Source organism: Coffea eugenioides, chromosome 5 (genome assembly GCF_003713205.1).
Source record: "Coffea eugenioides isolate CCC68of chromosome 5, Ceug_1.0, whole genome shotgun sequence".
Lineage (NCBI taxonomy): Eukaryota > Viridiplantae > Streptophyta > Magnoliopsida > Gentianales > Rubiaceae > Coffea > Coffea eugenioides.
Window position 1 is genome coordinate 38,541,079 of NC_040039.1, and position 12,484 is coordinate 38,553,562.

General features: G+C 34.8%; 2 protein-coding genes across 2 annotated transcripts; both read left to right on the top strand.

Moving 5' to 3' along the window:
- The first annotated feature begins 1,740 nt into the window (after positions 1–1,740).
- LOC113771591 (glycine-rich cell wall structural protein 1-like) lies at positions 1,741–2,235 on the top strand. Its single transcript, XM_027316164.1, has one exon. The coding sequence runs from the start codon at positions 1,741–1,743 to the stop codon at positions 2,233–2,235; it is 495 nt and encodes a 164-aa protein (XP_027171965.1).
- Positions 2,236–7,349: 5,114 nt separating this feature from the next.
- Positions 7,350–8,459, top strand: LOC113771592 (glycine-rich cell wall structural protein 1-like). The gene has a single exon (XM_027316165.1). The coding sequence runs from the start codon at positions 7,350–7,352 to the stop codon at positions 8,457–8,459; it is 1,110 nt and encodes a 369-aa protein (XP_027171966.1).
- The last annotated feature ends 4,025 nt before the right edge of the window (positions 8,460–12,484 follow it).

A 12,484-nucleotide genomic window follows, 5' to 3' on the forward strand; every position in this document is an offset into this window, starting at 1 on the left:
TTGTTTACAAACTTTCTCTTTGTTCTTGCTAATGTCAAATTAGTGGCTTAGTGGCTAAATATGTTGATTTGTGGTAGATTTTATGGTTGAAAGTGGAGTTTTGATGAATTTTTGATTGATTAGTGATTTTTCTGTTTTTATATCATAATTATTGTTTAGTCATGGATTGATGGCCTGTTATAGTGTAAAATGGAGATTGGTATATGTTGGATATGATTAGTTGCAGAAAATTTCAGAGTTTATGCGGAATTTTCAGTTTAGGGTTTCATCCTACCCTGTTCTGTCCGAACCTGTTAGGCCATGATTGAGGCAGAATCAGCCTTTGCCCAAAACATGAAAGTTGTTGGTAATTGAGTTAGCTAGCTATCTGTAAAATTTCAACTCAATCGGAGCACTGTAGCATATGAAATGACAGAAATACCCTTGACTGCCCATGAGCCCTGTTTCGCGCCCAGATTTCTGTTTTCGTGGAGTTTTCCATTTTTTTGACTCTGAAAATGCATGATTTGGCTTTGGAGGTCTTCATAAGAAATGTAGGGTTATGTCTTGGTTTCGAAACGCCATAAGATTCGTTTCAATCCGATAAGTATAGCTTCAGTTATGGATATTGTGTCGAAAGGTGTATTTGATAGTCTATGATGTGTATGTGGTTGATTTGAGATGAATTGGTGTTGCTTGTAGGATGGAAAAGTAAGGAAATTAAGGGTATATGCTGTCCGATCTTTGAAAGCATTTGATTGCTTTGAGTTTGAGTTGAAGGGTTTGGACTTGAGCAAGGCAACGATATATGATGGATGGTTCCTGAGCCGTGGTTGGTGAGTGATCCCTCAACTACTTCCAAAGTTACTTTTGAACTAATTCTTGCTAATTCTTGCACTGGTTCCTCAATTGCTTGCATTGGTTGTTTGATTGCATATCATTTGTGTATGTGTGTGTGCTATGACATAATTTGGCTCCAATGAGTTTTTGAAAAAATCTTGTGTTTAGAACCAACGTCTCCACTACGGTTTACACATTCTTTGGAGCACGATGGCTCCTTATTTCTGTTTATCTGTTACCTGATCTAAATGAGCGTTGGATATTTAAGTACAAGAACTTCACCGGCTCACACGAGCAATAAATGTACATTTGATTACTGCATCATGACATCATCTAAATGCTTTATTGTGAAATATACTTAATTATTGATTTTACTGGACACTCGCTGAGTTTCTAGCTCACCTCCAAATGTTTTCTTCTCTCCATAGGGATCGAGGCAAAGGAAGCACGTGTAATAAGTTAACGTATCTGGAAGATTATTTCATGTATATTTCGCTTTTGATTCACTTGTGGTTTATATATTCGTGGAACTTGGGGAAAAATATTATTTTGTTTATTATTGAGATTGTACCATAGGTTATTGGATGTGATGATTCACCTTGTGTAATTGTGGGCCTGTATAAATATTTGGAATTGAATTGGTTGTATATATACGTTCCACGTTTAGAATTAGTTTTCGCTTCGCTTATGATATGTAATTTTTGGAGAATTTGATGTATTATTTGAGTTGTGCCTTATATTTTATTGAGGAATGTAGTGAGTGAGTAAGTCCCGACGAGAGCTGGGCAGGCGGTCCGCCGAACCCTTTGGTTTGCCTTAGGGGGAGGTGGGGCTGTCACATGAAGCCTATATAAATGCCAAATCTTGGGGTGCAATAGAGCACACCAAATTGAACTGCGAAGTGTGAACCTTGTTAGCAATATGGGTTCTTCTTCGAAAAAATGTGTCTTTGTGTTTCTTCTTCTCTTGAGCATTGTGTTAGAGTTGAGTGTAACAACTCTTGGTGATGGCAAGCTTAACAAAGAATTGAAGGAAGATGGTTGTGGAATTGGTAGGAGGGGTTGTAGTGGTAGGGGAAGGGAAGGACGAGGGTTATTTGGAGTCGGAGGAGTTGGTGGTGGCAGTGGGTTTGGAGCTGGAGGCGGTGTCGGCGCAGGTGCAAGTGGCGGAGTTGGTGGAGGAGAAGGTTTTGGAGCAGGTGGTGGCGTTGGATGTGGTGGTGGTGGAGGTGGAGGTGGAGGTGGAGGAGGAGGCCTCGGAGGAGGTTTTGGACAAGGTGGTGGATTTGGTGGTGGAGTTGGAGCAGGTGGAGGCGTTGGAGGCGGTGGAGGATTCGGAGGAGGTGGTGGAGTTGGAGCAGGTGGAGGCGTTGGAGGCGGTGGAGGATTCGGAGGAGGTGGTGGTGGTGGACTTTAATTATGTCCATGCAAGACTAGTTCAACTGTTGTACTTTGTTTTCTTGAATCCCATGTCTAAATATTACCTCCCTGGCCTATAAATGGTGGGGCGGAGCTCGTTAATTTTCATAAATAATATGGAAATCTTGGGGAAAAAAAGTACGTATGTCCTATTAAATAAATAACTAATGCACGATTTTCATGCCCTATTAATTAAACACTTCCAGATTTCCTTGTTCCCTTTTTGTGCAAGATCATCCGTCATTTTATGCACTCGTGTGACGAGACCTATGAAACCCGATGCTCAGCTCACTGATTTCCGTGAATCTAATTTGACAAATATTGTGTAAATTTGGTATCTAGCATATTTTACTTCCAAAAGGAAACTTTTTATTATGTGTAAATTTTGCTGAAGAACCAAAATGATACGAATTTACTGAAACATTTGGACCTCGTTTGGCTCTTCAAAATTATACCAAAACAGGCTTATTAATTGATTCCAATCTTTTGGTTAACTGATTTCATTCTGATTTTGTCTCTGCCGTCTGCTGTTTCCTTCGGTTTTGATGAGAATCTGGGAGCTTCTGTCCAAGTGCTAAATTTCCTTCTAGACAGTGGCCTTCGTTTTACAAAAGAAGAAAAGGTAGAATAGGTTTAGTACATAAAAGTACGTATTGATCTAACTTTTATAATCTAAACAAAATTGCCTTTACAATACGCAAACTTTCCCTAGACTCTTTTTTTTTTTTTTTGGTCAAACCACCCGGTATCCGGAGCCACTGCTCCAACTAATCCGAATTCGGCCCGGATTGCGCCCGCAGAGTCTGACTCTTGCTCAGGAGTAAGGCCTGGCCCGAACTGTTGAACTTGGCGCTCACAACGAGAGTCGAACCGAGGACCTCGTGTAGCATTCACTAGTCTCTCTTTTGCCTCACACTCTTTGCAACTAAATACAATAACAAAAATTTGAAAACAAGAAACAAGCAGGAAATAAACTACCAAATAACCGCTTAATTTCCTAAATAGTTAAATTACCAGAAATTAGATTAGAATAAAAACTTCAAAATCAGAATAGAAAATATTAACTTTCAGAAATTTGGTCTAATTATGTCGATAGTTATTCTACATCATTTTAATCCAAATCCAGGGGCCATTTTTGCCGTAGCAATACTACAAACAATCTCACAATTCTTGTCATAGCTTAAATCCAATTATCTTTCCCCTCAAATCTTGTTGCACCCTAAAGGCATTTAAGCTACCAGAATCGTCCTAATATTTACCTTCATCAGTGAAGTTCTTATGGGTTCTACCTTCATGGCTAAATATAGATACCAACGGCGGACATTGGAACATAAAACAGACTATTTCAGAACATGGTTGGAAGATAATGGTAGGAAAAATTAAGTCAAAAAAGGAGACGTAATCTCACAGTCAAGGAAATCAAACTGACTTGCCCGAGTAATACCAAACCTTTATTTCTCTTTTCTCATGCAAAAAAAAAAACCATGAGTCTTGAGCTTGAAAAAGAATACTTTCAAAAACCATATACTTCAAAGTAAATACAGATGCACTCATATAAAAACTAACTGGGTGATGCGTCTTAGGCTTTTTCTTTTTCTTTTGTGAAAAGGTAATAATGCATCTTAGTTATTCCTAAATTGGTATAAACTAATTAGCATTATTTGTTAGTATTATTTTCAATTAAAAAGCGCAAATGCACCAGGATAAGGCGTCAACGGTTGACCACCCTGACTGTATACAACCATGTGAACAGTTGATCCGCCGCTTTTTTTCCCATAACGCCGATCAGATCGCCAGTATGGAGATTTTCCGTGGTCGTTGACATTGAAATTTGATCTTGTCAAACGTACATTAATGGATATTTATGTCAAAGAAATTTAAACTTGACCAATGAGTTAAAGTCCGATTATTCAACAGTATTTGACAATGGCTAAATTTTTTTTTATTGACAGTATAATGGCTACATTTTTTTTTATTGACGGTAGTCCTTCCATCCTAATAATTGGCCTGGTATTGTTTTAAGGATTAATCTTTCCTACACTGACAGTGTATATACTGTCAGCGTTAGATGAATGACAATTATGCAAATTTAAATTTGAAATTCAACTTTTTGGACGCATATCATGGAATCTAATGGTGATAGTGTATACACTGTCAGTGTATATAAAATTTACTCTTGTTTTAATATTTGACCTCAACAATTGTTAGTGCCAAATGTAAATTGCACAAGGCAATAGAGATCATAAAATAGTAATATTAAAATAATAAATGCAGATATTAAAATTGTAAAAAAAAAATCTATCTCTGCACATAGTTTTTAGAAAATCTATCTCTACACATAGTTTTTAGAAAATCTATTTCTACACATAGTTTTTAGAGGTTTGAACATTTTTTGCAACTTTAAGTATTCCTCTTTGACCCTCAAAACAAGGGTAAAAAGATACTAACCTCTCCAAAAAGAAAAAAACACACACACACACACACACAGAAACACGCGCGCTTACACTTGAAGCCTAATAAAACTTACTAATAGCAGCAAATAACCAATACTTTCCAACAAAACACGCTCTATTGATGAACTTAACATAACTTCAAATGACTACCATAGATTATTATTATTTTTCTTTTCCTGTGTACCCTTTCCTCTAGTAAATGTATTTTAAGTTATCCATTTATTGAACTACTACATAATCAAATTTTCTTCAAATTCCAATTTTACCATTCAATATCAAAATACTGGAATTTTTATCATTAATTGCCCTCAGCAATTGCTCTCACAATTATTAAGCCCATCATCCGAGATATACCCAGTTTCACTTAATAGGATACAAACCACTGGCGGATTTAAGGTGGGGGCACGGGCCCCCACTGCTCCTCCTTAAATTCCTACAATATGCATAAAATTTTGATATTATCTTAAATGTGCCTCTAAAGTTTTTTTATGAAATAAATGAAAGAATTACATGATCTTTTAAATTGGTTCATGAACTAATATTCTAAAAGAATATGTGGATCACAAAATTTCATTTGAAATAAGTTCAAAATTTTTTTTTCATTTTAACTTATTGGTGAATATTTTTACTTAAAAAACTAACAAAAGAGTAGGAAAAAAATTTTAGTGTTACTTTTGCCCAAACTTTTTCTGGCTCCACCACTGATACAAACTAATAATAATAATACACTTGCAAAAAAAAATAGAAAGGTTTGAAGGGGAAGGCCATTTACTTCAAGAACGTGGATATAAGAAGAAATTTATGGCCGATTGTGACCATAGTTTCCATATGCATTAATCATAGCGTGTCAATTTGGAGTACAATAACTTAGGGGGCATTTGATAAAAGGGTATCAGAATGAAGTAATGGAATAAACTACATAATTGGTGTTTGGTTCACTGGTATGAGAATTGAAATTTTGGAATGATTTCTAAAAATTTGGCATCCCTTCATTCCTTAGTAAAATGGTGGGTTTTGTCCAAAACCCAAGTGTGATTCCAAAATCTTATAATTACATAATATTTAGTATAATTAATATTTATATATATTATATATTATATATTTATATTATAACATATACATATATTATAATATATTATAATTATAAAATTTTATTATAATTATATATTTTATTATAATATTAGTATATTATATAAATATATATTATAATTATTTAGTTAAATATAATTATATTTATATAATATATATTATAAATTTATTAATATTATACCATAATATATTTATAATATATATGTTTATTTATAAATGTATATTATATGTGCATATAATTATAATAAATACATGTATATAATATTAATAAATTATATAATTATATTTATATTTATTATTTTAAATATAATAATATATAATAATAACTATATCTAATTAATATGCATTATATTTATTTAAAATATTAGTACAATTAATATTTATATATTATATAATTATAATTATATATTTATATTATAACATTTGTATAATTATAATTAATTATATATAATATTTAATTTAATTAGTTACAAACTTATAATAATGATATTATTATATTATATAATTATATATTATAATTATTTAGTTAAATACAATTATATTTATATAATATACATATTATAAATTTATTAATATTATATAATAATATATATGTATATTTATAAATGTATATTATATGTGCATATAATTATAATATATACATGTATGCAATATTAATAAGTTATATAATAATAATTATTATTATTATTATTTTAAATATAATAATATATAATAATAACTATATTTAATATGTATATATATTATATTTATAATTAATATTTGTATAATTAATATTTGTATATATTATATAATTATAATTATATATTTATATTATAACATTTGTATATTTATATTTAATTATATATATAACATTTAATTTAATTAGTTACAAACTTATAATAATAATAATATTATTAGTTATATGTATTTTATAATGTATATTAATTTATGTAATATAATTAATATTATCAATTATACTAATAATTATACATGTTTACTAATAGAAATTATTAATCAGTTAGACTAAATTTACTAATACATTTATACTAATATATTTAATTAGTGAAAATTTCTTATATCCCATTTACAAAGAGCCAATAACTATCATTTACGATTTAGTTTATGATATATTTATTATATTCCATTCTGAAAGAGTCGACGAACCAAACATCAACTATAGTAATGATATACATTTCTGGTATTTGAACCAAACAAATGTATTGAAATGAATGATCTCATTCCAAACCCAAGATATTCAATTCCGAATCCGATTCCGATTCCGATTTGCGAACCAAACGCCACCTTAGTAAATCCTTGTCGGTGGAATTGAAAACAAGCACAAGCGACCTATGGGATTTGACTTTGAATATATCTTCATTTAATGTTCCCGCCTCAATTTCTCTTATCTCCCCAACAACTCGAACGCGTCGTACAAGCCATGCAACAGAGCATGCATTAATTACGTAGTGAGAGTTGAAAACCCTATTGCCAACTTACTACTTTTGGTAGTATCTTTAAGGAATTAAGCCTCTATATATACCCATGTCTAAAGGCCAGTAGAGCAAAGCAAGTTTGAATTCTTGTAAGCATTATGGGTTCTTCTCAAAAATGGTTTTGCGTGCTTCTTCTTATCTTGAGTGTGGTGTTAGAATTGAGTGTAGTTGCTTTTGGAGATAGCAAGATAGAAAAAGAGAGGTGGGGAGGTAATGATTGTGGATTTGGAAGGAGAGGTTGTTTTGGTGGTGGACGTGGTGGATTTGGAAGACCAGGAGGAAGAGGTCCTGGATTTGGAGGTGGACGTGGACGTGGTGGAGGTTTTGGTGGAGGTGCTGGAGGAGGTCTTGGTGGTGGAGGTGGAGTAGGTGGAGGTGGCGGTTTTGGCGGTGGAGTTGGGGGTGGTGCAGGTAAAGGTGGAGGGTTTGGAGCAGGAGGTGGTGTTGGAGGAGGTGCGGGAGGCGGTGTAGGTGGAGGAGGAGGGTTTGGAGGAGGTGGAGGTGGTGGTGTTGGAGGAGGGTCAGGTCATGGTGGTGGATTTGGAGCTGGAGGTGGTGTAGGTGGTGGTGGAGGACTTGGTGGTGGTGCTGGTGGAGGAGGAGGAGGAGGTAGTGGTGGAGGCGGTGGCCTTGGAGGTGGTTCAGGTCATGGAGGTGGGTTTGGAGCTGGTGGAGGTGTAGGTGGTGGTGCTGGAGGAATTGGTGGAGGTGCTGGAGGAGGAGGTGGTGGCGGTGGAGGAGGAGGAGGTGGCATTGGTGGTGGCTCTGGGCATGGAGGAGGGTTTGGAGCAGGAGGTGGAGTAGGGGGTGGCATTGGAGGAGGAGCAGGTGGAGGGGGTGGCGGCGGAGGAGGTGGAGGTGGAGGTGGTGGCGGCATTGGAAGTGGTTCTGGCCACGGTGGTGGATTCGGTGCAGGAGGAGGTGTAGGGGGTGGGGCAGGTGGAGGAGTTGGAGGTGGTGGAGGATTTGGAGGTGGTGGTGGTGGAGGAGTAGGGGGAGGATCAGGCCATGGTGGTGGTTTTGGAGCTGGTGGAGGTGTAGGAGGTGGAGCTGGAGGCGGTGCAGGTGGTGGTTTAGGAGGTGGCCATGGAGGTGGAATTGGTGTTGGGGTTGGAGTAGGCATTGGCGTAGGGGCTGGTGCTGGTGCTGGCAAGGGCGTTGGTGTTGGTAGTGGTTCCGGCAGCGGTGGAGAAGGTGGTGGACAGTAGAGATGCTGCTGCTTATAAACCCCTCCATGCAGATTCAAAGTTTCAACCCACATTTTGCTGTCAAAACTTAAATGAGTGCTACTTTTTTGTCCTTTTTTCTTTTCTTTGTTTTCTGCTTAAGCTGCAAAAAGTATACCAGTAAAATGAATATGTTCTCGTGATTAATTGTAATATCATTACTACAACTAAAGCAATGCAATGCCATTTTCTTCCGTATCTATATAAGATTTAATTATTCCATGCAGATTGAACTATGAAAGTCCACTGGAAAATGGCTTTTCAAGCTGGGATAAGCCCTCCAGGAGGTCTGTTAGTAGGACCAAATCCACACACAATAGGAGAAGCTGTCATGGCACAAAAGCATCCAAAATATTACTGGCTTCTGATTCGGGCAAACACAATAGCATTTGTTTCATCTCTGAGCACAATTATTTTGCTCATTCGTGGGTCGAGCATCTCCAGCAAGTACTTGATGCCGCTGTTGGCCTTCGTCATGTGGCTAGCCATTGCAGCCATAGCCATAACTTATGCTATAGCACTTGTTACAGTAGCACCAAAAGGAGCAAGAGGGCGGCAATTGGGTAATACAAGTGATATTCTAGTCATCCTACTCATGGTCTGGAGCGGTTGGATGGTCACAACCCTGTATGAGATAAACGCTCTGTTCAAGAAATGGCTGAAAATTCGTCGGATGGACAGCAGAGGCTACTCGTTTTCTGATTTTGGCAGTCAGGTGCTCTCTCGGCTCAGCTTGCGGGCACCTAGGTCCAGTGGCGGAGTTAAGCAAATCGTTCTTACATTTTGCTGCAAGCAAAATGAATGCTGCTTTTTGCACATCAAAAAGATAAGATAAAGTTGCTTTTGAAGAAGATAAAATTTTTCCCAATTATCACTCTATTTAATTTTTGGGACGTCAAAGGCATCAAGAAGTGCAAGAATCCTTTGTTGGTGACAACCTTAGTTGCGGAGTACGATGTCTCTGCATATTCATATCAACTTTTTCTCTTGACCTGTATTTGCCATACATTGGGCAAATCTGAGTTTACAAATTATTCAAAGAAAAGATATATTAGATACTTTTGAACCCATTTAATATGGAAAGCTGTCCCAGTCTTAACTATATTAATTATTTCGAAGAATAATTCATGGGAGTCAAAAGCAGCAATTTTTTTCTTGAAATTTTTTCAAAGAATTAATTGAGTGTGTATGGATAGGAGATTACTTCAAATATTATTTGAAATAAATACTGTAGTACTGTTTGGAATATGATATACATGAAATAAAAAAGTGATTGAAAATATAAAAAAAGTTGATTAGAAATTGTGTTTGTGATTACGCAATCGAATTAATATGCTTTGCTTATAGGGACCTTATGGATCCTCACACATCTTCTTATTTTACAGGCTAATATATATTTTATAACTCATACTATTTCCATATGATTACTGGCTTGCTATTTTCAGAAATAGATGTTATTTCCTCTTTCTTTTTTGCTTTTTTGATCCTATGGACTGACTTGTTACATTGGAACGAAACCAGGTATTGCAACACAAATAACATCTAAAACAAGAAGAGATTTGAGAGAGGATAACTTTTTTATATACTATCATTGTATAATTTTTTTTTACACTTATATATTTAGATTCCGTTACATATATGAATTCAAATTTGAAATCTAAAATATACATATGGCATATATTTAAAACTGTTAGTATAAAAAATTCACTCCACTATAGTACATAAAAAATTGATCCTTTAAGAGATGCTAGTGGTTCCCCTGAAGTTTGGAACACCTGTTTGGCACGTTGAGACTCATTTTAGCTAGATGATCAGCACAGAAGTTTCTTTTTCTCCATGGGTGTCAAAAATAGATATTTAGTTCTTAAGTCGATCGTCAAAGACTGTGGAATAGTTAATTACCTAGTTGGATAGAGTATTATTTGAAATATTATTTGGAATAATTACTGTAGCACTTTTTATGATGTGATGTATGTGAGATAAAAAGATGATTGAGAATATAAAAATGTGGGTTGGAAAATATGTTTATATGCAAGCGAAATAATATTTGGGATAATTTCACAATCCAAACACTCTCAAGTAATCTTTGGACTATATTACTACATGCCAGTCGTTTTCATCTTAAGAATAGTCCACAGGCTGCTATATTATGTTTCCCTATGACAGAGGATCTTTGTCATAAGAAGTGGTTCGATGTAAACTCGTAACAAAAGAGTAAATTTCATTTACATGTGGGAAGTAAACGGAAATTGTGAATTTTTCATAGTGAATCCGCCCTACTTTTATTTAATTAGTGTAGTTATTTTGTGTTCTTAGTAAACCATAATGATAGAAACCATTGATTATTGTATCATGCAATAGGTATCAGGGGTCTCTATTGTCATATGCAGTACAAAAATGAATGTAGACACTATAAAAATTAGTAATGGCAGAAAAGTGCAATGTAGACACCATAAAAATAAGGATTAATTTTATACACACTGTGAGTATATACACTATCACCATTAAATATACGATATATGTGTAAAAAATTTTCCTGTGTTATCTATTCAACCGTAATAGTGCATGCCCTGACAATGTATATAAAAGTTACTCTAAAAATAAATGTAGATATTAAATAATAGATGTAAATATTAATACAAAAATAGGTAAAAGCACAATAGATTTTCTCTCTCATTAAAATTTGAGTCTAAAAATTTGTTGTAATTTTTAATCTTAATATATTAGTGTCTACATTTACCATATTACTGTTTACATTTATTATATTAGTATTTATACTCTATTGTGCTGCAGTCACCCGTTCCTTGATCCATGCAACAATACTTGTCCATGTCAAATACGTCCAAATGGTTGAAGTTTCAAACACTTAATGGGTATAACTAGGTAATGGCAGAGTGTAAAAATAAAATTTTTACTAGCCGAATTGTTTAAACGAGCTAAAGCACTTTTTCTTTAATCAACATGGTTATTTGATCAGGTCTAACAATTTTTAGTTCACTAAAGTTAAAGTTTATTCAGATTTTACTTATTCTTGTAGTGACGTTATAAATATTTAACAGAATAAATGTAAGAGATTAGTTTAAAGGAAAAAGGGATTTAGTTCTCTAAGGCGCAATGTAGAGTATGAACAAAACTCAAGAAAATTATGGGGTGCAGTAGAGAATTGTAAAATTTCAGGCTGTGCTTGGATTAAGTGTTTCTAAAATATTTTACCACAGGCTTTATTAGCTAAAAATAACTTTATATAGTTTTTTTTTGGAGTGTTTTTTCAGTTTTTTGAGTAGTTCTTAAGCATTGACACCCTTCCTCTTCCTCGCCATTCCGGCCAACCATTGTCTGCCGCCACTTTCTTTCCTTTCCCCTCCTTGACCCTGCCTAGAGTTCAAACTGGCCACCCTGTTTGCTATTCTTTGCCACTCATTTCTTCTCCTCTCTCCTTGATCCCAACTGGCACTCCCCTTAGTTACCTTTAGGCACTGTCAACGGACCAGGTTTTGATCACGAACCAACTCGAACTCGCTCAATATTTTTGGATACAGATATAGTTATAATTCTATTTACTCGGACTTGATCCAGACCCGTTTATACTAATCTAAAAATGGATTGGTTACGGAATATTGAGTTTTGACCCGGTTCGAACCGAACATGTTTGAATAAGTAATTGTTTTGATCATATGTTTGAGTATTTAATATTTGTTTGGATCTTCTAGGAGTTGTAATTTGTAGGCCTTAGAATAATTATCTAAAGTAATTTGTGATGTTTAATTGGGATTTGTGGTGTGTAATTAATGTTTTTTTTAGAAAGACATTTTCTTCATTTCTTTGCCTAATATTTTTTGTCGGGAATACTTGACTTGTATCTGAACCTGAACAGATCTGGATCCTAGAGAATAAGTTCAAGACCCGTCGAGTACTTGGGTCAAATCTAGTACAAGTATAATTAAGAGGGACTAGGTTCAAAATATTCAATTCCGACCTGGATCTGACCCAATGATAGGCCTAATCAC